The 27,521-nt window shown below is 46.9% G+C and overlaps 1 protein-coding gene across 1 annotated transcript in view; it reads right to left on the bottom strand.

Moving 5' to 3' along the window:
• LOC149329130 (uncharacterized) overlaps positions 1-25,347 on the bottom strand; it is a 52,995-nt gene extending 27,648 nt beyond the window's left edge. The window contains exon 1 of the mRNA XM_089560125.1: positions 25,177-25,347. Coding sequence (XP_089416251.1) covers positions 25,177-25,197 — 21 coding nt within the window. The 5' untranslated portion in view covers positions 25,198-25,347. The remainder of the gene's footprint in view (positions 1-25,176) is intronic.
• Between the last annotated feature and the right edge of the window lie 2,174 nt (positions 25,348-27,521).

Genomic DNA, 27,521 nt, shown 5'->3' with positions numbered 1-27,521 from the left:
CATGCGCTGCAGTTCTGGCACGTGACATTTCATTTAATTATTCTCCGGCCGATTCGTCCATCAGTGCGAATGCTTTAATCAGGCGTAATTTCTAGGATCTGAGGAAGTGATTTTCTGTTCCTTCTATGCATTCAAGCTAGTAATAATGTTATGCGCCATTTAGCCTGAGAATTTGATGCAAGTACAAGAGGTAGGTCTGTGTTGTTTCGCTAGTGTTGTACGAAAGTTCAGGCGTAGCGATGACAAGGTCATTCACATTAACCGCTAGGTTCCGGAAACAGAGTTCAAAGCCATTGCAGGAAAACACCAGATGTGGCCGGCATGTTTATTGTTACCGACCCGATTTTACGACCGAAACCATTGGTTGGCCATTGGTTGGATTCAGAGAAAAAATAGACATTTGTTTGCAGGCTGGAACACTTAAGTGATTGTGCCGACGTAGGCGTCAACGCAAATACTTAGCAGGGGCCGTTGGCCTATCCAATGCGTCTACTCGTGCATTATCTGGGATGCGTGCGACGTCTTCCACAGAAAAAAAATATAGACGCTAGCAGCTTGTCTATTCTCAAGAGAGGAAACAGAATAAAATGACGGTGGCCCCGGCGCCAACGACCCATAAAAAAAACAGCTCCACTACGGTAACTACGTCAGCGTTGACATTAGTACTGCGGTGCCTACTGCTTTATTATTATTAACAGATACTCTTCTTGCAGCTGATGGATGAGATCTTTTCCTTTCTCCATTTCACATTTTTCAATATCTTGTGCTTGAATATGTCTACCTAAATTATTCGCGCTTGATGTTTTTCTTGAATAATGCGTCTTATTTCCTTTGACAAGTGCCACATTTAAGCGACAAACAAACCTTGACAACTCAATTTCAGTTTATTCAAAATGCAGAATAATTCGTAGATTGTTTGCGGTCCTGTAATCTGAAGCGATAATTTTACCGATAATGCGAGCCGGCAGCTTCATCGGCTAGGTCAATTCGAGAACCCGGGGTATTGTATGTGAGCGGACAGTTCGCCGAAAACCCACTAATAGTAGAGTACGACTGACAACGTAGCCTCCCACCGCTGATATTAGAAGCGTGTGCTCGCATTAAGCAGTGCGGCGCTTAATCGAATACTTCACCACTATGGAGCTCGAAGGGCCGGCACTCGCTGACCGAGCGGCAGGGTGATGCCAGACCGGGGAAAGCGACCCAGCCATTCAGCGGCATAAGACCCGCTCAAGCCACTCCGGCGCGGACGTAGAGTTCAGTTTCTATTTCCCCTTCAAAAAAATTCTTTAGACAGTCTATAGAGTGTCCATAGACTAGACTTTTGTCTAGTCTGTAGGCAATACAAATCCCATTGGCAGTCTATAGAAAACCTATAGATTTATCGCCATACACGACCCATACTACCTCTCGCCCTACTCCATCCAGAGGACGCACAGCAGGGACTAGAGAAGCCACGTTCACGAAAATTCTTCAACGTTATCACGGGACCCCCACATGACGAATTTATCGCGTGCACTGCTTCTAGAGACATACACTGACTGTCTAGACTACTTTGATGATGCTATACCAAAACTCGGTAATGATCGGAAGCATCCCAGGAATCTGACCAATCTCGTTGATCTGAACTCTTTGCACACTTATCGAGCGCATGATTCACACGCGCGTTTAATATTATCTGGTAGGAGTTCAGCCGGGTTATCATCCAGCTCTGACGGGATTTCACCCTAACTTATAGGCAATCATGATTGTCTCTGCCTCATGCGGCGCGTCATCCATCGTACAGCATGCGCGATCCTACTCGACTACTTGCTAACCGTCGATATACAAAAGAATTCGATAACGTTCGCCGTGATGTTATCTTGAAGAGCTCGCTAATCGCTACGTGCCCATAATTGCGTTAGGAATTTCCTTGTGGCCCCGACCAGCTCGTTTAAATGGCATGACGCATGGATGGACCTCAAGCACCTATTGCTTGGCTGGGGGAGTTCCCCAGGGTTTCATCTTGGGGCCCATGCTGTTTAATCTGGCCATGTGCAGAGTACCAACGGGGCACGGCGGCTCGATTCACGATCTACGCTGATGACGTCAGCATATGGACCGAAACGGCAGGCAACACTGATAAAGACATGATGCTGGTCAAATTACAGGCAGCTCTCCAGAGTCTGGAGACCTCCCTCACCAAACTGGGCCTGCAATTTTCCCCTCAAAAAGCGGAGCTTATCAGCATAGATCGAAAGCATCGTACCAAACCCGACATGCGCATCTGGTTCCATATTGGGCAATCACAATAAAATCCCAGAGCCGACAGATTAGGTTACTCGGTTTATGGTTTACTGGGGTTTAACGTTCCAAAGCGAATCACGTTATGAGGGACGCCGTAGTGAAGGGCTCCGGAAATTTCGATCATCTATAGGGTTCTTTAATGTGCACTGACATCGCACAGTACACAGGCCTCTAGAATTTCGCCTCCATCGAAATTCGACAGCCACGGCAGGAATCGAAGCTGCTCACCCAAAAGTCACGGCGGGTTCGATCATCGAACCCGCGTCTTTTGGGTCAGCAGCTGAGAGCCATAACAGCTGAGCCACCGCGGCTGCCTAAAGTACATGGTTTGCCTATCGCCAGCTGCAATAGCCCTCATTAGTGGGAACGCAAATTACCACAGCCATGGTTGGCCATGCGACACAAATTAATACCCCTGTCAGACTAGCAGATTTAATGTCATTCGAACCGTCGAATATCATTCGGTCTATTTCGGTGCTACACGGTAAAAGTCCCCTTGTCGAAACGTTGGCTCAAGCAACCTGAGGTTTTCCCCTCCTTTGTTCATTTTGTGATCGGTAAAAAATAATGTCATTCGAAAATGATGGCAGTGGCGATCAGTGAAAAAAAAAATAGTGCAATTGAAAGACATCAGCGCGCATGAAGATGTTTAAAATTGTTGAGCAGCAGTGTCTCAAGAGCGGATGAGAACATTTGTGTGCAATATTATAAGCTTAATATATCATTTCCGGCCGTTCTGCAGCACTCTAGCCATCAGTAGCTAAGCCAAGTGCAAAGCCAACCACATATTCGATAAATGTAAAGAAGCAGAATGGCTGACACGGCGGCGCGCGCAGGAGCGCGGAAATGACTTCCAAAAGGTGCACTGCTCAGCTACATCGTTAAAGCGCAACTGCAGCACTTTTTTTTAGAATTTCGCGATATTCAAGAATTCAAATTTATATAGGCTGTAGGTGAAGCGTGCCAAGTGTTTCTGCGCTAGCATTTAAAATAGTGACGTAATCAACGACTCAATTTTGCGCTTCTCAGTGCACCGGAGGAGTGCAGGGAAATTCAGCGTGACGTCACGGAAGGTATGATTTCAAATTACCGCTGTCGTCAGCCACGCCCTGCCCTGACTCGTTAGACGCTGCCAAACAACTCTCGGCAGGGTTTGCCTTCGGTGACGTTGGCTTTTTTCCTTCAAATCAGGCGTCTGTGCATTGGAAATGTACCGATACCTTCGATGACGTCATCATGCACCCCCCACTTGGCGTTGTGCACTGCGGAGAAGTTTGATTCATGGTTAAACTGCGCGAAGGAAACAAGGACAGAGACAGAAACACACGTACACACTTTTCTGCGCTCAGTGTGTACGTGTGTTTCTGTCTCTGTCCTTGTTTCCTTCGCGCAGTTTAACCATGAACGAAAAGAACCAACTAGCCCGCCAGAAGACTATTCGAGAAGTTTGAAGGGCGCCCGGATTTTAATGAGCGATTACTTCACTATTTCAAGTACTAGCCCAAAAAGACTTCGCATGCTTTACCAGTAAGGTTCACACATTCGACTTAAGCTCGTTGATTTCTAAAACCTATGCAGTTTCCCTTTAAGTACTTCCGAGCTAAACGAACATGGGACGCCAACCGGCAAGAAACACGCAATCCAAAATGATCGACGGTCGCGGGAAAGGCTCTGCTTCACGCTCGCCGCTTGCGTTGGCTGCTGCTGAGACCGAGAGTAATAGCTACCCACAAGAGCCTCTAGTGTGAACAAGTTCACACGAAAATTACCATTTTTAGCAGAGCTAAATAAATACAATTTCTAGCTTTGGCAGTAAGCTCATTATTTTTTCGCGTCGCTTGTTTCTGCTGCACGTCTGGTGTCCGGAGTAGGCATTCGGTTCGGGATCGAATACGAATGAGTTCCCCAAACTCATTCGATGGCGAATGAGATTCGAACCTAATGACATTAAATGTTCCCGTGTAGCAGCCGATTAATGACATTAGGAGCCAATGTCATTCGATGAGAATGACATTAAATTTGCTATTCTGACAGGGGTATAAGTCGCCTAACAATTTGAGAGGATGAAAAAAAACATGCTTCTCGCACTCTAGCTATCGTTGTGGCCGTGGGAAATATCTTATATTGCGCTCCCATATATCTATTCTCTCATTCTCTCTCACGGACTTCAGAAATCTTGAATGCCTTAGTGAAGTTGGATGTGCTGTACATTGTTTGCCGCATCCGGGTTCCCGAGAGAGGAATGCCCATTGCGTTTCTTTCTTCTGCCCTCTGCACAATTGCAGCGAAGGGGGTGAGTCACACTCGCTACCCGGCGGGATAAGGGGGGAACGGATAACTGAGGATTCCGGGAAAAAGGGAAAGGCCAAACCCCCTCCGGGAACAGATACGTCAAATCGCATCCTGTTGTGCACGCTCTTGCGGCGAGGCGGATCCGCGACACATTGTGTGGCTGCTGTGCCATGTCTACAGTAGCGTGCGTTGATAGCTTCAGGCGCGGTCAACATGATATTGCCACCCTCGCTGCAGGCATGAAGACAGTTTAACTGTCTTCATGCCTGTCTTCATGAACTGTCTTCAGACAGTTCGAACGCGCTGGCCGAACATTCGGTATCTGCCGAACACAACATTGACTGGACACAGGCACGTGTGGTAGCGAAAGAGAGGAACAGAGCATCACGGCTCTATCTTGAGTCGCTGATTATTCAGACGGCAGCTAATACGCTGAACCGTAATCATGGTAATCTGCCCCCTGTATACGCAAGGCGTCTGGGCTCTGTGATACGCCGTATATAAGGCAACGGTTCCCCGTTTCGCCTCATTGTGAACAAGGCTACCGCGTGGGAGCCGAAACTTCATTCCATCTTTCTTTCTTGGTCGGTGCCGTTCATTTTTTCGTCAACTAACGATACTGAACAGATGGGCCTTGTGGTGACTTTCTTCGAACCTGGGTGAACCGGACGTTGAAACAATCTGCACCGTGGGAAAGCGAGAAAGTTCGCGAAGGAAAGGAGAACCCTCCGATATAGTGATGGTAGAAAGTGTACCCCCTTTGCTAAAAGTAACCGAGCAACAGGTTTTTGCTTCTCAACCGTATAATGAAGCCGTTATGGCACCCCTAAAGACCGAAAGGTGCCAGAACGTCAGGACAAGGTTTCACCTTACTTTGCACAGATTCAGAGATTAAGGGCTGCCATTGGTGCTTCGCTACGACGCTTAGAAACAAACCATAGCTGCCGGGTTACTTTTGGCAAAGACTGTACATATTTGTACAGTGTTTGTCGAGATAAGTTATACCCCTGTCACACGGGCAGTGTCAATGGCCATCGAGTCGAGGGCCATCGCGATTTTCGATCGCCATCGAACTCGAGGGAGTTGTGGAGCTGCTACACGGCAAATCTCAATGGCCATTGAAATCATTCTCGCGTCTTAAGCCAAGCTCGTGTGGCGCCACAATCGCTAAATTCGGTTTCGCGCAAATAACTAAAATATATTGACGAAACTTAACTAAATGTTGAAATACACTTTTTTGCAGTCATAAGGCGTGCTCACACTTGTTCAAAAATCCGGCAAGCGAAGCGGATTCGCTCGCCGCAAAAACTAGGACCTGTTCTCATCTGTTGATGCCCGGGCGAGTTGGAACGGCCGCGCCGCTGCTGCTTCTCGCTGTGCGCACCACGTCGCCGCTCGCGGCGTACACAGATACAGTGAGAAAAGAGCATGAATTTATGCTGTCTACGTACCACGAGCGTATGCACCCTTACGTACGCTAAACGCAGGCGCATTCCCACATTTAGTTCAGCGTATGCTAGCAGAGACGCAAAAAGAAACTAAGCTTCTAGCGGCGCCATCTGGTTGTCAAAACGGGAACCATTACTGTCAACAAACCGACTCTCTTAGGCCTAGCAGCGGCAGAATCGTCACTCTAAATAAAAAATAAAGCAAATTTATCACTTATACGTTTTCTTGTAGGCAAGATGAGACGAAGCGAAAGACCGGTGCCCCATTTATGACCAGTGAACGGACAGAAAAAGGCAGCAACAACGAGAATTCAGCCCGAAGCGAGGGGTCCGGCTTTGAAGGGCGCCGCCATGTTTGTTGTCGTTCGAAGCAATGCTAGCAACCTTGGGCAACGCTCGAAGGCCCTCGAAATCTCGATAGAGTTCCGGGCTGCTCCGTCGACTCGATAGACTATCGGTTCGAGGGCCTTCGAAATGCCCGTGTGACAGGGGTATTACCTTCTTTCCCCAATCATTGATTGGCTGTGTTGTCCTTTCCCAATTGTTGATTAGTGATGTTTTCCTTTACCAAATCATTTATTGAGCGGAGGTTTGCAGTGTTACCTGATTTGTTACTGTCCCCACCAAGGGCGGGAGATATGGTTTAAAACCAGCTTTTTCAGCGGGACCAACGGCTGGTTTCTTCCCGTTACAACTACGAGCCAGTCCAATGTAAATAAGTTTTTTTCCTTGCCTGTATCTTCCATTGGTTTACTAATAGTTAATAAAAAGTTAACCTCTCCAGAAGTGTCCTCTAGCAAAGTGATTGATCAATATCGATCCTGCAATCGGCCAAGCATCCTTCAATCATCAACACAATTTCCCTCTGTCAGATTGAGAGGGAAACTCAACTGCCTTCATCATCATCAGCCTGACTACGCTAAGGCAAGACAAAGATCTTTGCCATATCTTTCCAATTAACTCGGTACTGTGCCAGCTGTGGACATCTTACGTCCGCAAACTTCTTAATCTCATCCGCCCACCTAACTTTCTGACGCCTTCTGCTACGCTTGCCTACTCTTGGAACCCAGTCCGTTACTCTTAAGGAACATCGGTTATTGTGCCTTCGCATTACATGCCTTGACTGGGCTCCCTAGCACACCAAGGCACCAGCATTGGAACGTGGTGCTGCCTTGCCACCACTGCAGGACATCACCCACGAGGCCAACATCCCACATCACATTCGCTTGGAAAATACCATACAAGGCCATCGCCTTCTGGCTTGGGACTTCCAGCGATATGACGATGCTTCCCCATTCACTCGTTCTCTACCCTCATGGGCATCTCCGATCGTTTCTCGACGTTTTTGTCTCCTCGTAGCTCGCGACAATGTCCCCCTGCGCAAGCTTTTTTGAAACGCGCCAGCTTGCGGGTGCGCCGCTCTCTGTGGCGATCAAGCTCGAATGGGGCGGGTTTGTAGCAGACCTCCGTGAACTCGAGGGGCCAACACGGGCCAACTTCCTTCCAGTACCACACTGCACGCTGAGCTGCTCGCAATCTGGTGAAGCATCGTGGCACTCCCACACGCTGGTATCAAACCTGTCAAAGTCTTCACTGATTCACACGCGGCTTACTCAGTAATTCTTCCCCCTGCCTCGAAGGATGCCACGGCCGTTCAACGCATCCTCCGCAGGCATGCACAGGCAGATAATGAGACCGAAGTCATTTGGACACTGGGGGCAATAAGGCGGCACGGACAGCTGCTGCTACCGCAGGGGGGACGATCAGTTTTTCATTACCCCCCTGAGGGCAAACCCGTACGACCCCAAAGCTACACAATATCCTTAGTAGCTACCATTCACTGCGCCCGTGCGTCTCTCCGTACTGGATGACTTCTTTGAAGCAAGCATTACTGCTTTGGAAATGCACTGCCCCACAAGATGACGTCATCATGCGCCCCCCCCCACCCCCTCCCCCCCCCCCCCCCCTATAAGGCGTAGCACTGTGCAGAGAAGAATGCGCGCCGAAGCGGCTTTAGTCGGTGATTATGTCTTATTTAAAATGCTAGCACAAAAAAAATTAGGCAGAGTTAAGCTCCGCCTTAAAGGTATGATGCGATAGCGTTAGTGGCTTCCTTCAGCGGCCTGGGGTCCTCTTTGAGTATCACATCGCAGTCACGGACACTGTGGAACAAGACACACAAGCTCTCCCTGTAACGAAGTCGAATAAACGTGCCGTAGTGGCCGAGAGGTAGCGTTTGTGTATCGGAATTCAAGAAGCATGGTGTTAGATTTCTATCCCATCCTTTTCATTTCACTGCCGTTAATTCAATTTACAAGCTTGCATGTCATGATGACATTTTAGTCATTTTGCGACCTTATATTCGTAATTTATGGGATGGTTTAATCACCTTTGCAATCTGCATTATTGAGGCAAATAGTTATCAGTATTAAAGGTCTGTTGAAAGAAGAATGAGCTGCAGCTGCCTTCTCAAATTATTTAAAGTCATGTTCACTGTCAGATTAGAAATGTCCACTGCAAGAGCCTTTTCCAGAGATTCCTAGTTAGCCCAGCACTGTCCTTATGGGTACAACGACGGTACAGTTAGCACTGGTTAGCCACATGGTATTTTGATAGGTTGTATTCAAATTATACAACGAAATGACCTAAGAGTAAAAAAAAACAGTGTAGCAATAATGTTTTTCTTGTTCCCTCTATACGTCCAGTTACTAAGCGGAACCTTCCGAAAACCTTCCTCTAACATGAACAAGCTGTTGTTACTCTAGAAAAAGTCAGTGCGCGTAATTTCGGACTCCTCATATGATGCTCACAGAACCCCTCTTTGGCAATCTGAAAATCCGTCCAGTTCACTTTCTGTATAATGACACATTACTCAACCGATACTTTAGAACGAGAAACCAAGGAAATAATTTCATTGCAACATTATCGAACCTGATGAGAAATGATAATGTTTATGAAACACGTCACCATGAAATCTGGCACATTCCATCAGTGCGCACCAACTATGGCACTCAGTACTTACGCGTGACATTGCCGTCCCTATTAAATATTCGTAATCTGTAAAAAAAAATTCAGTTAGCTAAAATCAAACGTAGAAGAAAGTCTACGTCCTTTCCTACACATTTTAGAACTTTCACCAACGTGTCACTTTCTCTTGTTTTTCCTAACGTTTTTATTGCTGGCTTTGTTATCCTGTATTCACCAGTGCTTTCATGCTGTCGTCCTGTTTGTTTTGCTTAGCTATTATCCATGTATCTGCCTTGTATCATTACCGAGAATGTTTTTACTAGTACATTGTGAATTGTTTGTCTTATTAATAACAGAATTGTTCATTTAATTTTCAGTCATGACTTTTTATGTTCCGAATCACAAATTTGCAACTGACGATGCCAACTATCATTTGTACATGTCAGTACGCACATGAATCGTTAAGGGGCACAGACCCCGTCAGGCTGTCTTCTTCAGCTTTTTGTCTGTGCTCCTGACCTCTGTAAAGATGTCGAATTAAGATGAATGAATGAATGAACGAACGAACGAACGAACGAACGAACGAACGAACGAACGAACGAACGAACGAACGAACGAATGAATGAAAACGACACAAGCGCTAGTGTCGCTTGTGTTGTATTCTCTCCTTTGGTACCTGTTATTTACGCTACTACTATGTCTTACCAACCCAAGCACCAACGAACCCAGCTCTCTGCCTTAAACGCGTTACTTCCGAGAGCACACAACAGTGGATTCGACAAAACCGTCTTAAAAATGTCTTGACGTCTTAAAAAAGGTTTGGTGGTTGTGTTTATGTCATTTACGGTGAACTTAACTTCCAGAGACTGTGTTTTTCACTCTACAGATGGCAATGGCCGAGAAAATTTATCGCCAATATTGACAGCTCTATAAAACATTGATTAATCTGCAACTTCCCTTAAGGGTCACCCTGGTTCTGCTTTGCTGCAGATCATGTAAAACAAAACACATTAAACTTGTTTTACGGGCGCACATGCTTCCTCTTCCGTCTCTGCATGGATAATAGTTGCTTTCAAAAACGAACAAAAATGACGTAAACACAACCACCCTTGCCAACTTGTCATGTGCGCGCTCAATCAAAACTGCGTCCATAAATACCGTCCCCACGCGTAAAGACCGTTTTCCGCTATATTGAAGCCTCATTTGCTGTCAAAATACAAAAACAAACGTTGCATTTTTCCGTGACACTTTAAAATAAAATAAAAATGACCAGACACTTCACAAAGGATTCGAGCAACATTTCCTGCTGGAGGCTCAGGGGAGCAAGAACGACGTGCATTGTTTCCGCAAGGCTTTACAAGGGATTACAACCGGTTATATTTGCTCTTTGTAACTTGCTCGTTCGCATATATGTTGCAGTCCATCGCCAATGAAAGGGAACAAACTAGAGCGGTATCCGGCCACGGGAGAGCATGTTCTCAATTGAGATAAACATAAAGTTCCTGCATGTCGGCATTTTTGCCTTAAAAAGGTCTTAGAAACATAGTGATCACGAAAATAAACTTAGGAGGCGAATGCATGGCGCACCACCACCAAGTAACTACAAGTGATTTTTTGCGATCAGTTCCGGTTTCAATCAGGGTCAGTGCACTGCTACACCTTGACTTTACATTCGACGTCATTGGGGAGATTTAGCATAGCGGAAACATGCACTCTTTTATACGTATATCGGTTCAACGAACGCCACTTGCGCAGGAGCAGTGGCCCCGCCTGGCCGCGCGTAGCCGGCATCCGGTGAACCGCTAGTCCGCTGCGCTAGTCTGCGGCAGTGGTCCGTCTTCGCTGCGCTGAAAAATGGAGGGGTCACTTAAAGGTGCAGTGAAGAGGAATCTGAACTCGTCTTTTTGCCGCGGGAACTCGGATCTATACGTTCCGAGCATTCTTAGAAACGTCGACTTATTGCCCTGAGTGGGCGATTTCCCTAATTAAATCAGATTAACGTCCGGCTCCCGCCTTTATTTTTTTTAATTATCCTCGTACGGTGGGCGGAGTCGACCAGCGCGTGGAGTGCCTCTCACCCAGTCCCGTGGCGGCTTTGCTTTCGCTTTATTTTTTTTTGTTTCCTTGGATAAATAGTTCCATTCGCAGCTAATATAGCGGCGAAATAAACCCGAAGAAATAAAAATACGCGCGGACTATTTGCTTCTACGGAGTACCACGTATTACTCTGCCGACGGCAGAGCGGCAAGCGGCCACGGGACTGGGTGAAAGGCACTCCCCGCGTTGGTCGACTCCTCCCACCGTACGGGGAGAATTAAAAAGAAAGGCGGAAGCCGGACGTTAATTCGATTTAATCAGGGAAATCGGACCCACAGGGCAATAAATCGAAATTTCTAAGAATGCTCGGAACGTGCAGATCGAGTTCCCGCGGCAAAAAGACGAGTTCAGATTCCTTTTCACTGCACCTTCAAGCTATGCCGTAAGGGTATGGCGCGATAGCGTACTATATGTAGGCGGTCATCCTCTGCTTTACGTTTATAGATCTCTGGGTGTCCTCATACACCTCCTGGCACAGTGGTGCAGCGGTTAAGCGATGCGCCACTGCCCTCCGATGACAGGTGCTCGCAGCGGTGGGCCTTGAGCGGGTCAGGTTGCTCTTACCGAGTGACCAATCATTAAATGGTTACCATGCGGTGGGAAAGTCACGTGTCCTAGGTGGCCCACCTGCCTCTTAGGTTGCTCTTTGAGCACCACCTGACAGAGTCATGCTCATGGTTTTTCGTTCACAACGCCAACGCCGATACCGGATTTTCTTAAGATTTTCTAAGCGCTTAAGTATCTATTGAAGCGCCGAAGATAACGTGGGCTTGGATATCTCTCACGTAAGAAATTCGACTGCTCAAGCACTAGCCTCCGTGTCACTGATTGCCGTCCGATAGGCGAAAAGACGTCACGGTGTATTGTTCTGCTTGCACTGAGCGTCACTGGAACGAGGTTAGTTATATTTCAGGGGCCATCAATACATGTAGATGAAATGCACTTCGACGTGTTTTATGTCACGGCAGGAATGCACAAAATAAAAAGAAGTCGATGTTGGCATGGCGCACCTTGTACTTTGAGCATCCACTTGACGGACCAATTGACAGTGAACTGCTGTCATGGGGTCCAACGTGTGCCCCGACAAGACCCGGTGGGACCAGCTGACCTCGACTTATCTCTTTTCGCCCGGTTATCGGCCTTTAACAAAGCGTGCAGAGTCCTTGTCGAAACCACGAGTCGTTTGACAACAGTACGTGTGCGCCCTTGCCGCAAAGTGGATGGCCACCACGTTGACTGAACTGTTCAAGGCAAAATAACTAGAACAGTAAAGCAGGAAAGCTTGAGCGAAAAAACTGTAACGCTTTACCAAAAGTTTCCGAGAAAAGTTAGGAATTTATAATCGGTCCGGTCAAAAGTGCAGTTCTTTTTTAGCAGGCAACGTTACAACGCTTTTAGTTCAGCCAAATAGAAAAAGTCTTGACTCTGCGTAGGTTGATTACGCGTATGATAAGTTAATTTTGGATTGGTATCAGTGTGGATTTTGTTGTGTTATTGGTTATTTCAGTTATGTTAGGATAAAAAGTCTCGATGAGTTACTGCATCCCGCAAATGAACAACGAACACAGTCGAGACCCTAAAGGCTCTTCTGAGCGCCCACGATATAGTCACATTGCCACAACTAAGCATAAGGAAGTCAAGTCGGAATGAAATTATAGGTTTCTACCCGCCTTCTCGGCCTCGTTTCAATGGAGGCGAAACCCAAAAAGGCAGCCGTGTGCTATCCGATGTCAGTGTACACTAGAGAGCTTTAGAATAGCGGACCCCTTAGGGTCCTCTATTCTAATAACTTCGGAGCAATAGCACGAACAGGACAAGGGGCCAAGAACGATTAGACACACACCGAAGTATGAACCAACAAGCCCGAATTTCAACGTTGTTATTATAATAACCTTTTTTTATTAGAATAACCCTGACCGTTATATCGGTCAGGGTTATTTGACCGATTCTCTAAGATGTTGAATGGCAGTTTACTAGTACCCGGCAAGAGAAAAGTATATGTCCTGCATATGGTCTTTATGGCCATATAACCATATATGGAATATATACATGGAATATATACACGGTATGTATACATGGTATATATACATGTTGTATATATGCGATATCAAGCATGTCCTGCACCCTTATCTCACCGGTACTCACCTATGGGGCAGAAACATGGACGATAACACAAAGGGTTCTACTTAAGTTAAGGAGAACGCAATGAGCTGTGGAGAGTAAAATGATCTGTATAATATTAATAGACAGGAGAAGAGCCGGGTGGGTGAGGGAACAAACGCGGGTTAATGATGTCCTAGTCGACATCAAGAGGAAGAAGTGGGCTTGGGCAGGGCATGTAATGCGATGGACAAGACAACCTCTGGCCCTTAAGGGTAACGGAGTGGATTGCAAGAGAAGGCAAGCGTAGCAGGGGGGTCAGAAAGTTAGGTGGGCGGATGAGATTGAGAAGTGTGCGGGGATATGGTGGCCGCAACTGGCGAAGGACAGGGTTAACTGGAGAGACATGGGAGAGGATTTTGCCCTGCAGTGGGCATAGTCAGGCTGATGATTATTATTATGAATATGATGATAGCAAGACCCTAAGATTATTGTTCTGAGCATGCACACTGGTGACCCGCTACTCCCCTATCTCCCTAACAGATGTTGGTCCCCCTATTCTAAAGCTTGCTGTCCACCCTTTCTGGGCCGTAATAAACTAAACGGATCGTTCGAATTTTTTACTTCAGTTATTGCTTGTGAAGGACGCCTGACGAAATGTCTTGCACCAAAACACACGAAAATGAAAACTTAATTGGCAGAATGCACCAGAACAAACACGTGGGTTGGTTCTTTATTGATGAAACTGTCTCCAGAGCAGAGATAAAATATACATCTAGTTACAGAAAACCTAGCAGTTTCTTATAAAAAAATTGTGATGCAGTTTCCTTCGAATGTGAAACACAAGTAAAGATCACAGATGTCCTTGAACGACATTCAAGAAATGTTTATTTATGCGCCCGTAACGTGGAACGATGACAGGCGCCTTTTTTGTGTTTCCCGAAATCGTGCCGTGATAGAAGGGAAGGAAATGGGAATGAAAGAAGGAGGTGCCGTCTTGGAAGGCTCCGGTATAATTTCGGCTATCTGGGGATCTCGAAGGCCCTCGGAAATGGTACTTCGAGAGAGCGTGTGTTTTTCAGAGCGCACAGCTGAAGGTAATGCACAAGGATTAACGAATATGTTCTGCTTATTCAAGAAGTGTGTTTTTGTTCGACTGCTTAACTGGACCATCTTTTAACTCTTGTTATTCACGACGCGGTTTGATTCGGGTATAGTTTAGAAGATTACATTTTCGAAGGGACAGAATAAAACATGCATGGGTACTGACCAGAACACTTTTTGTAATCATTCTATCACGCGCTGTAAAGCCAAAAACGTCTGCATTCGATATGGGCGCTGTAATGTGGCATGAAACTTTTCGCAGTGCGCAAAGCTGGCAGGTCATGCACGGACACACAGGTGATGCGTAGAAGATTGGGAATGCACTGAATGAAATAACAGGAAACAAGAAAATCTAATTTGGCAAGCACTCTTATCTACAACCTGCCATTCCATGTTGTTCCAGAGTAATGAGAAAAAATTTATGCTTTTTAATTAACGCCGAAAAACAATTGCTGATAGGAAACTGTGCTTTCCTGAAAAAAAACGTACCGTAAAAATTGCATTTATTAAAGTTCGTCCTGAAAAGCTCGATTCGTACACGAATTTGAGCTCGAAAATTATCGCATGATTTTTGCTCCCAAATTCCGCTAAATATAGAAAACACCAAAATGAAAGGCCCTATAGCTATATTGGTCGCCATACTGGCGGATCCGGATTGCTTTCTACCATCAGCAATATACGAACTTCCTGAATTGTGATTGACGAAGAAACGACCTGTGCTAGCAACATATGATAAGTGGTTCTAATTTTTAAATTAGTCCCATTAAGGGGGCGGGTTGCTTTTTTTTTTCATTCCCGGTTATTCTGGTCGAAGAGATTCCTCGTGCGTTGCAGACATGAGTGAAAAATTAATTACTGAAATTGGAGCATGCAGTGAAAGTTAGTCTACTTAGAAAATTAAAAATATTCAGCGATCGCTTTTTCATGACGCCGCGGTTAATTCGATTCAGCCGAGGTTTTTTTCCCATTCATCTGCCACCCGCTGCGGCATCACGCCAGTAGATCTAGGGAAATCGGTGAAGGGAGAAAGGCTGATCGATGCGATTGCCTGGAGCGGCTACTTTGACGGGAATTTGCCGCTTCGCTCATGAGTTGTATCCGTCTATACCGGGTGCTTCAGCGAACACTTTCAAAAACTCTCAAAAAAGAGGCTTTTTAGGGTTAGATTATAGCTTTTACGGCATGGTATTGCCAGGCCTGGCAGACGCCAGAAATCTGGTGAATCACCTTAACTAGTAACCTGGTTGACTAATTTCTAAGCATTAACATTTTTGCTTTAGAGTAGGCGCCTGGCTGCAATCAGAGATCTGTAGCCGGTCGTTAGTAATAGGCATATCAGTTTTTAGAATTTCAAAAACCGATTGTCCTTGGCGCTGTGGCTCTAGAAAATTTGGCGATTTCGACTAGTTACGTGCACTGATGGGGTCGCTTTCCCTGCATGCTTTCAAAAGTGCATGTATTTTTGCACGATGCAGCCGTACTTTGTCGAGCCACGGCGGCGAGGGTAATTGCGTTCTCGGAATTCTAAAAACTGATATGGCTATTACCAACTACCGGCTACAGATCTCTAATTGCAACTAGGCGCCTAACTCTAGTACTTAAAAAGTTAATTATTAAAAACCAGCTAACCTGCTCACTACCTGGAACGATTTATAGGTTTTCTCGTGTCCGCCAGCACTGATAATACTGTGCCGCAAAATCCACATTCTTACTCCAAAAAGCCTATTTCTGATAATTTTTTTAAGTGTTAGCAGAAACACCCGGTACCTTTAGAGTCACGCTTAGGTATTATATGCGCAATACAAGGAAGAGGATGCACTGACAATACCGAAGGCGCCGGCCGCTTGGCCATACGCGCGCCCTCTCCGAATTCTTGCCAAGCATGGTGAAGCCAATATGACAGACCTCTTGATAGCCTACCCCCATTATGCGGACAAAATGAATGGCGTACTAATCTCCCACCGCCCATCTTTTTCAGATCCACTGATCCCAAGCCGCAACATGAACGTAACTATTGTCAGCCAGTATACCTGCAGTTTTTTTTTTTTTGAGCTGATGTAGGGTGATCTGAAGTCCAAAAAATATTTTGAACAGCTTATGAAACTCTTTTGATTTAATGATCGTTTAGTTTAGCGCTTGAAAAGTGATGGCCGAGACTATGCCGGCGAATCGACGACAGGACGACGCGCGGCACAGCTTTTGCCCAGCAACTTTTCCGCAATTTCTCCCTCCTGCGCAATACATGTCCCGGCCTTCAGAGAGACCGAAACAGCTTTCTGCTCTCTCTCTCTGTCTCCCCCCCCCCCCCCCCCCCCTCCCGCTTCTAACGCTTCTAAACCTCCATTTCCAGGGATGGAGCAGGCGAATGCCAGGTCTGCCTGGATTGTGCGGCATACGGCACTGGAGTGAACACTAACAGCTGAGTGAGTCGGGAAGCGGCGATAACAGCGACGATTCCCGGAAGAGCTCTGCACAAATGCCTTTTCAGTCATCTTCGGCAATGCCGCAGATGTTTTGCTAATTTCTCCCGATTTTTTGTTGGTGCTTAGATGATGGCTGTGCCATAGAGGCTTATCTACGCCATCTGTATGCAGTGCTTGATAGCTGACATAGGCGCGAAGTTTCCAAGCTGCCGGGGGCGGGGGGTCGATTGGCGAAAAAAATGCGATCAGTGATTGGTGAAAAAAAACAAAACAAGATCGCTTATCTACACTGTGCCTGCAGGCAGGTGGTTCTAGTCGTCTAAAGTAAGCAGCATGATCGATAAAAAAAAAGTTTGTGTTGCAGTGACTCGCGTGAACATTGTGTTGGTGATCAACAAGTGACGAACGATACGTTGGCACTGATATAAAGTGGCTGACGGGACGAGACAGTTTATTTTACTTTCCTGCGCGCTTTTTTTCGCTCAGTGTACAGAGGGCAAAATGCATGTCTAAAAGACGTTCTGAGCGTGTTTCGGGCTGAACACGCGATAACTAGCGATAAGATTTGGTTAAAAATTGTCTGGATGTAAACATGTGCAGTTAAATTATACAACTTCATTGTAACTTTTTGCCTTCTTGGTCGCAATGGCTTTGGGAGCTGCGGAACACACAGTTTGGTTGTTCTAGGCATGTGTTCTGCCCTCTGTACTTCACCGTTCCTGTCATTAAGTGTGCGGCTGGCGACAGCAACATTGCCCTCGGCGACTTCCCGTCGCCCGTGTGAGTGTGCCAGTCCCTTGAAGATGATACATATGCTGCCCCTTCACCCTATCGCTCAGTCTCCGATGGGGAAGGGGGCTAAGGGCTAAGTCCCCACCCCCGGAAACCTAAAAAAATATCGGAGGGGGGGGGGGGGGGGGGTGCTCAAGTCGGCGTCTATGCTAGCAGAGATAACCGTAGCCTACGCAAGAGCTGTATGCGTGGTGAGGAATGTGAGCGCAACATTTTGCCACACCAGTGCGGCTGCTAAACAGCGCTTGCAGTTTCGCAACCTGCTCTGGATAGCAGTCACGTGTTTCCGCAAGACAGAGAAGAATACAAAGAGGGGAGAAAGAATGAGAAAAAAAAACGATGAAAATTCGAGTGACAGCTGGACCTGTTACGTTCAAAAATAAATAGAAAGTGAAAAGCCTCGAAGCGCTCAGGCAGCTGGAGCACGATAACGAACACACAGTGCTGTGGCGAAAAAATTTCGAGGACACTTCTGCAACTGAAGTGTTGAGAGGCGAAAGCCTTTTTGGCATGCTGCTTTTGCGAATGATTGCGATTAGTTACACTTAATTCACAGTTACTCCACTCGAACCACCTCGCTCCATCTATACACTCTTCTAAACATTAAGATTTTGCGCCACACGTCGACTGCGCCCACACTTCCGGTCACATGGTACTGCACTTCCTGTGATTCAAATTTCGCGCCACTCCCGCCCTGACCACGGCCACTTTTGGTCGATTTGTTTTGCTTGTAATTAATTAACTAATTACTCTACAGTCATCAAACCTGGGTTCTAGTAACCATTGGTTTTCTTCTTTTTTAGTTCCTTAGTTAAATGCGTTTGACACGCTTTCCGTGTGCTTTCCCAAAGGTGTATACGGGACCCATATGGAACCTACTTATTCTGTGCCCTTGATACACGCAACATATGCGGAAAAGTCTAAATTGATAGCCTTTAAATGGAGCCGCCGCGGTGGCTCAGTGGTTATGGTGCTCGGCTGCTGACCCGAAAGACGCAGGTTCGATCCCGGCCGCGGCGGTTGAATTTCTTTGGAGGAGAAATTTAGAGGCCCGTGTACTGTGCGATGTCAGTGCACGTTAAAGAACCCCAGGCGGTCAAAATTTCCGGAGCCCTCCACCACGGTGCAAGAAATATTTCTTACACCGTGCCCTCCACTACGGCGTCTCTCATAGCCTTAGTCGCTTTGGGACGTTAAACCCCATAAAACCAAAACCAAACCATTCTTTAAATGGCGCAACGCGCATCGTGTGAAGATCATGATAATCGTGCGGATGAAGCATGGACACCATAAGGAAAACATGTGGAAAGTGTAGATTTTCCGACTTTCAGCATATCATATGGACAAAAGAGTAAATAGTCAGGTGCGAGGCTATGCTTGTTTGCGCAGGACGGCGTCTCTAGAGAAATAAGGTGGACTCGTGGGACTTGTTAAAACAGAGTCCACCCCAGACTCAAAATAGGGTTATGTTCTGCCTTAAGGGTATGAAGCGATAGCGCACTGTGTTAATTCCCATATATGCAGAAAGCCATTCTCTATTTTCCATTCATAGATCCTTGGGAGTCCTCAGATCCCCTCCTGATGCAGTGGCTAAGCGGTGCGCCACTGCGCTGCGATGGCGGGTGCTCCCAACGGTGGGCCTTGTGCGGCCCAGGTTGCTATTCCCGAGCAACCATAATAATTAATCTAATTGACGCCTGCCACGGTGGGCAGTTTGGTCACTATCTGGAGGGCAGGTTGTGATGACGCCGCAGGGTCACGTGACCTAGGTGTACCACCTGCCCCCTAGGTTGCTCTCTTGGGACCACCTGCCAAATCCATGCCCGCTATTTTTCACTCACACGGCTGACAACGTAGACACCGGATTTACAGGTGAACGGGAGTTTTAAGTCTATGGCATTAAAATTTTGTCAGATTCCGGTATCTCCGGATTCCGAGATGGGGATGCCCTGTAATTTTCGTGAACCTGAAGCACCACCGGTTACCACCAGCTTTCGAGATAGAGTGTAGTTGTCAAAAGGGCACAATGGCGCATTCAATCCAATGCACACATGCTGATAAAGAGGCATCCCCCCCGCCCCCCCGTTCTTTTTTCGAACAGGACTGCGAAAATGCATTGTGTGCACGAGGATTTTCGTTTGGAAAATAGCGCTGTTTTGTCAAGGGCGCTGAATATTCTGCAAGTTCCTAGGTCTCCTCGATTTGGCTGCACTTTCTGCACGAGTTCACAAAAGTGCAGTGCAGTGCCAGTTCTTGCGGCGTGAGTGTAGCCTGACACTAGTGCTCTCGGTGCAGCGGCCAAATCGAGTGCAGAAGTGCCGAAACGTTCGTCTGCTGCGGCCGTGTGTTGGTGTTTGTCGCATGGTTTGACATATGCGCGGGATTGTGCTAGCTGTACTGAATGCTGTGAATTTGTTCAAAGTGGCGCATATCTCGTGGAGCGGCTATGGAATTTGTTAATTCCAAGAGTTGTGAAGAATTTGACACCGTCCTTTCCGTTGCGTTGTGCAAAGCGGCGCAGGCCGGTCGACCGTCAGCGATTCAACGGGTACTTTGACGAGGCAACAAACTTTGAATTCGAGAGCTTCAGACTTCCTCTCAAGACGACCTTTTAATTGACAATTCATGCACGTGATTCGGGCTGTTGCCGTTGTATCGAAAAGTGACTGCCTCAATTACAGAAGGAAAGAGTTGCCTGATAACTGGAACTATATTTGAACACAACTCGCGTCCACTGTCGGCGGACGGTGACTATCAGATACTAACTGGCAGGCGTATAGGTGTGTGCTGACGGCGACCTCAAGGCCAGTCGATCGCTGCAAGCGGAGGTATACTGATGTCGTAGCGAGTCATCACAAACGTTGCGATCACTCAAGTATTCAACAACATCTCACCATCTGCCTTTTCTGCAAATGCTACGTCGTGCTGCGAGTAATAATAATATTTGCACACAAAAGAGAGATCGTGTAAAGCCCATGCGAGGCTGGACAGAAAGATGAGAACCCATACGCAGTGCGCCATATGCCCGGCAGTCGCTTACGCACGTACACAGGCAAGCACGCACACACGTACGCGCACTGCCATTTCAGCTGTTTAGTGCGAGCATGATGTAGATTGCACTACTTGCACGAGAAGAGAACTCGCCGGAAGGCTAGTGCGAAAGTACAGAAGTACTCGTGCAGCACTACGTCAAATCGAGTGCCCAAGTGCAGGTGGCGCTAGCTGCACTGACAAATCGAGGACGCGAGTGCAGCACCGCCTGAACTGGTGCAGAAAGTGCAGCCAAATCGAAACCACCTCACTCCGTCAGGCTGTGCGTAGTCTGAGTCATCGTTTCTCGGAACGGGTACTTGAGCACCCCCTAGGCCGAACTGAACTGCCGCAGTGACGGGCTTTAGCGTGCACTGCTCGCGCCCTCACAGCTGAACAATGTGGTCCTCTTCGTGGTAAGTGACACTGTGCTCCATATTGTAATGGCTTCAAGGAAAGCGTGCCGTTCGGGCTTGCCCATTGTATGTCTGGTGGGGGAAGGCGGCAATTCCAGAAAACGCTGGCCATCGCTTGTCGTCACCGCGTCGCAAGGGAATGAATGAGTGGCTGAGGGAAGATGGTAAAGAGCGGTATTCTGTTCTCTTTCCCAAGATTGAGCAGAACTCAGTATGCTAACGCGTGCCATAAGATCGACTTCTTCGTCCTCATCCTTATGTGGGAGGCGACCACAAGCGGCGGTGAGTTCTTGGGGCTCTTTGTGAAACGGAAATGTTACCCCGAAAGACTACACCACAGTGTTGTAGATTCTAGACCACTTAGTGTACTAATTCGATTGTAGTAAACATTCCCTGCATAATTTTTTATTGTCAGTTGGGAATGTTGCGTGGCGGTCATAGCCTGACTTCAGGCTTATTTTGTATCCGTCTGCAGGCATTTCGTTCTCGCTTTTGTTTTCTTCACTTCTGACCCCCCCTTTTGTCAATGCTGGAACACTGTATTAAATATCGTCCTTGCGTCTACAACAGTAGAGGTGAACCCCGTGAGAACTCATTTGCGCGGCTGAGATTGCTAATGACATTTTTCTGAAGGAAGAAAAACGCAGCCCTACCTGCCACTCGCCCAGTCATCTCGAACTTGACACCGTTTACTTATTCAAAGTCTATTCGGTCGAACGCCAACGTTGAACTTCTCAGCTTTGCAAGGAATATCATTTGTGCAATACACGGTTATTATTATATTATGTGCTGGAACAATCTTGCAGAAAGCATTCTGAATGTTTGAGATAAAGAAATGTTCGAAAATGAGTCCACCACATTGCTATAATTGTGATAGCATTATCTGCATCACAACATTGTAAGTACAAGGATGATGTAGCTAAGTCCAGCCGGATACAACTAAAGAACAAAGCGGCAGTACTGCTCGAAGGAAGCCCTCCAGTTGATGGTGTGGGCCGTCTTTTTTTTTCGTTGTTGATGTCGGGGTTATTCCGTGGTTAATCCGCTGTCACGTTAGCTCGACGGGGGTTAGCGTAGCGTGGTTTGGGATTGAGTAATGATTAATCGGAACCTCACAGAAGTCGGTCCATGCCATTCACTGACAGATTGGCTAGGGCATTAAGGGACATTGGCGGCTTCGTACTTGAGTTGTACCCGACTATAAGTAGTCTGTCTTCCGATTTCATTGCAGCTAGGCTCTTCTGTTTTGCTGATATTTGACTTCGTGACCCCTAGAAAATGCATATAGGAGAATTTTTGTGTCTTCACAACTGCCATTTCTAGACCGAAATTTCGTGTTAACGTTAACTCGTTAATGCCACGTTGCAATCATGGAAGAATCTGAATAAACAAAAATATTTCACGATTTCATTTGCAAAAAAAAAAAATTATGACCTAAGATCCCCTTTTGCGTACAGATCGACATTGTCCGAAAGGGTAGCCATCACAGCATAAAAAAATAGGAAAAAAACGAAAAAAAAAAACGACATGCCTGAGAGGAATGCTAAAGCGTCAAGAGGATTTCGGCACCCGTTGAATCAGGGTAGCTGTGTAAGGATGTTCATGAAGGAAGTCTTTTGTTGCGTACGCGGCGCCTACGCTCACTAACGACGGGAAGCGAGGCGGCTCTTTATGCGAAGAACGAAAACAAAGGCACGGCTTGTCCGGCGTTGATTACAGCGCAAGGGCACACGGCAAGACCGACGGGATTGAGCAGCGTTTCATGCAGTCAACGTTCGTGACGCAAGCAGTCGACCTTTCTTTTTTCGCAGCAATCGTCCCCAGCGTCAGTAAGATTTCGGCTAGGTATTTCGGAACCTACAATTCAAACCGGAAGCGAAGGGCTTGCCTATTTTTAGTGGTTCGGTATGTGTACCGCAACTGTGGAAAGCTAAAGGCAAATGCGCAGCTCCAAAAACCGCTTTCGACTTCGCCAAGGAGGTTAATTTAATTGAGGCAGTATTCAATATCGGCTTTGGCGGGCGGTCCTACCTACTATTGCGAGGTCCGTAACCAAAAGTTCCAAATAAGGTGTGCCCGCGGGCCCAAAAGACGCTGCACAAAGGGAGATCAGAAAGACCAGCGGATCCCGCTAGGGGATGGACGCGGACAACATGCTCTCCGCCACGCTTGGGAAGGGGGGGGGGGGGGGGGGGTCATTTTCGGATTTGCCGGACAACAGGACTGTCTCGCTCGCGTAGCCGCGACACGACGCGACCGCCCTCCTCCAACGTGTTGCGGCTTTCTCTCTTTCACTTCCTCCCTTCTCTGAAGGCGAGGCGGAGGTCTGCACCGAAGTGAGTTGCAGCACCTGTCGTTTTCTCAGAACCAGATTTCTGCCTGAGCACGTGACAGCCAAAAGGGAGCTGTGAGCCTTCCAGCACCCGCGTCGAGACCGGCCGTGCTTCCAGGCAGGCGGAGTTGAAATAGCCTCGCCACTCTCTCAGGAAAACAAACAAAAACCAGCGAGCACATCCCAAATGACAGTGGTCACTTGCGCGTGCGCAAGCATGTTTAGCTTTTGTACTTACCTTCTCCTAACAGAATGTACAGCCTTTGTCACATGTTTGGAGCCCAGGGAGTTGGCTTCTAAAGCCTGTTTCACATGCAAGCGAATATGCTAGCGAATACTGCCGCCGCGACGGAAAAACCTGTTTTGAGTCGTCGCTGCGACGAGCGGCGAGGTTTCAGCAAGTTGGAAATTTTCGCTGCGTCGCGCCGCTCAATCGCTCAGTCGCTTGCATGTGAACCAGCCTTAAGACATGCAGTGGGGCTCCTGTGTAGCATTCGTGGAAGTTCTAACGATTAGAGGGGACAGGACCAAAAATCAGCATACCTTTCAGGAGACTTGGAGCGCTAGGGGTGCATTATGAGCCGCATGGTGGGGCTCAGAAGAAAATCCTCCGGGGTCCAAACTTTTGGCAAGGCTGTAGGTCGCGCTCACCTATCCTTTGTAGCGCCCATTTGTACTTGTACTGGCTATCTTCTCTACGTCCCGATTATTTACGCCGGCAGCAGCTCCGGTGCTACTACGAAGAATCTGCTGCGGCCAGCAACTTCCTTTCCTTCCCTTTTGTACTTTTTCTTTCAGTAAACTACTGCTACTACCACTCATGCAGATCGCCTCCCCATACCCTCCCTTCCCCGTTGCTTGCTGCTGAGGAGAAAAATAGGAATAAGAAGGAGTGGGAAAGCAGGGGCGAGTGCCGGTAACCATCCCGTTGAGGTGAATCTATTCAGGATGAGCGATTAGTGACGCATGTCAGCGGGCTGACAAACCGTATACACCAGAATGTGACACGCTGAAACATGCCCCGCGCTCTTGCACACCCACGTGCCATCCTTACACTCGGAGACCAAATATTTCGCACCGCACTCCCGAGTATAATCCAAGTTTCAACTGGACGCCCGACTAATCAGGAAGGCAGCTGCCAATCTTGATTTACGTCTCAGAGCCTTTTTAATCTGCGTGAACTGGGAACCGCTGCCACCCGCTTTAGAGATTGGGCCTAGGGGGCAGATGCCGAAAGGAAACAATGCAGCTTTTAGAGCGAATCCAATATTTTCACCGAATCTAAGACACAACGGTTCCAACACCTCTCTCATTCCCAATAAATATTCATGGAATGAAGAGCAACTGGCACCTAACTGTACGGGAATAATTCACGCCAGTGCGCCCACCTACTCCCTAGGACAATGTTCAATACAAAACGCCCTGCTGCTTGAAAGCCGATAGAAACTACCAGATATTTCGATGTTCCATCTCTCCTCCACACACACAAACAAACCAAACCCTTCCATGGATGCATTGATTGCCAGGATAGCCTGTACCATGTGACAACAGATGCGCACTGCCAAGAGCGGCAGTTCACGGCCAACCCGTGCGTAACGTATTTAGGTTGCGACATTCCACGTCAACACCGTGTATAAGACGAGGAGAGCCGTTAGCAGAGTTATCTCTGCAATATGGAAACCACGGAAGTAGACGCATTAAGGAAAACAACGATTGCTTGCCCCGTCTGAACAACCACCGTGCCCCATAACCGACAGGACGCAAACTCAGCAAGCCCGCGCACACAAACCTCGTGCTTCCTCGACTTTGGAATCGCTTCATTCTATGCCGATTCTCCAAATGACCGTAGTAGACAACGGGTCTCTGGCTCAAGAAGTATAGGGACTCACCATTGCGCAAAAGAGCTTCATTCTTTCTGCGTACGGCGACTTGTTTTTCGGCAGCCCGCTCGTCGATAGCTCAATGTCGCTGGGAGCACGTGCACGAAACAGGAAACGGCACGTCGGCAGCCCGAAGATCGGTTTGCATGCAGGGATGGGGACAGGTTCGAGGCTGTCTGGAAAAAGTTTGGGACCACAGAGGGACTGACAGACACGCACCCCCGCACAAGAAAGAGAGACGACGGTAGTGGAGAGAGTCACAAAACATTCCTGTGCCCCTTGTTCACTCTCTCTCTCTCTCTCTACCATTACCACTCCTTTCCCTTTTACTCCACTCTTTCCACGCTCCCGGACCGTCGCAGCGAAAATTTCAAACTTGTTGGAACGTCGCCGCTCATAGCAGCGAGGAAGACAGGTTGTTCCGACTGGGCGGCAGAATAGAACTCTCCCGACCTACGTCATCAGCGCACGTGTTTCTGGTCCGATGGGCAAAACATGCGCCGTACCGAGAAGGCTCGCACCGAGAGAAGGAAGGCTGCGAGGCGTTTCGAATCGGGGATCAAAGGTGGTGGGGGAGCGCTCCGCACCAGAAAAACCGGTTCAGAACCGAAAGTCGACGATTTTGCCCATCGGGGCACACCTTTTTGATGTCACAATGTTTACATCAGGGAGAGGTCTAATGAAACAGGCTTATCTCGGTGGAGATTCATGAGGTCGGCCCAGCCGCTAGAAATAGTTCTGTGCAGTACCGAAAACGGTCCGCAGGGCAATCGAGATAATAATAATAACAATAAAAACAATAATAATAATGTTTATTTCCATCATAACAGAAATGATGGAGGTGGTGAGAAAAAAAAGCGAGGATGCTTGACTGAGTTCTCACCACCTCTCAGGCAGTGGCATACGGCAAGAAACATTGCGCTCTGTACATACTGCACACATGCAGCAGAAACAAAAAGGAAAGTACAACAAAAGAATTAACAACACGTAATACAACATTAACACACATAGTAAAGCAAAAATAACACATAATCCAAGGCTTCATTCCAAAAGTGGTGTCAGTGCTGCTTATGAATAAGAATTAGTATAATTACATGCTTTCAATTATAAAATCTCGTACGGTGGAAAATGGAATATGAAGGACATCAATGTTTGAGTCAATAAATGTATTTAAAAGTAGCGCTAGACGGTAATTAAGCATTTGATGTCCGTAATTTGTTCGTGCAACAGGTATAGACCAGTGTGGTTTGTGACGTTGTGGGTATGGAGTCTGGAAATGCTGAAGTGAGGCTAAGTAGGTAATTGTGTTTAAGTAGGCTTTTTGTTCAGTTATGTAAGATTTAATTGACCTGTAATTATATATTTCCTGGACGTTTACAATGCTGAATGTGGTAAACAAGTGCCGGGTTGTGTGTCCGTAGGGTAACCCATATATTATTCTAAGCATCTTTTTTTCGAGTACCGACAGTTTCAGTAGGTTTGTGTTTGTTGTGGCGGCCCATATTAGTGTGCAGTAATTCAAGTGAGAGCAGAATAAGGCACGGTATAGAATTATTTTCACTGTCTGTGGCAATAAATTCCTGTGGCGGTAAACAAGACCAATAGTTCTTGATAGTTTTAATGATATATCATGAATGTGTTCATCCCACTGCATGTGTTCAGAGAAAACTACACCTAAGGACCTGAATGAGTGTGTACTATTTCAATTCTATTCGACTTGTAGTAAAGGTCGTTTGATAGGTGACATATCTTGTTTTTAGGACGAAAAATGACAATATTTGATTTCGACACATTAACGGCTAACAGGTTCGAAGTTGACCAGGCTTCCAGCGCATTTAATATGTTTTGCACACGCGGTGTAAGACCACAATTGCTGCCAGGGATGAATATGCTCGTGTCGTCTGCGTAGATTATGAAACGTGCTGTAGGGTCTAGGGCAACAATATCATTAATGTAGATGTTAAATAGGACTGGACCTAATATGCTGCCTTGCGGCACTCCGGACTGAATCGGTCTCACTGTTGATTTAAAGTTATTAATCTGTACGTACTGTGTGCGACATGACAAATAGGATTTGATTAACTGAAGTGATTTCCCTCTTATTCCATAATATTCTAGTTTATCAAACAGTATATTGTGATTTATGCGATCAAATGCTTTTGTGAAATCTATGAAGACTCCAATTACAATCTTCTTCTGTTCGAAATTATTTAATATGAATTCTTTTTGATGAAGTAGAGCGAGTTCTGTTGATCTGTTTTTCCTAAATCCGTACTGAGAGTCTGTAATTAGGTTGTGAGCTTCTAAAAACCTCTCAATACGCGCATGCATCACCTTTTCAAGGCCTTTTGAAA

This window comes from Amblyomma mixtum, chromosome 9 (genome assembly GCF_055824585.1).
Source record: "Amblyomma mixtum isolate Tamu chromosome 9, ASM5582458v1, whole genome shotgun sequence".
Classification (NCBI taxonomy): Eukaryota; Metazoa; Arthropoda; class Arachnida; order Ixodida; family Ixodidae; genus Amblyomma; species Amblyomma mixtum.
This window is presented reverse-complemented; position numbering and strand designations above follow the sequence as displayed.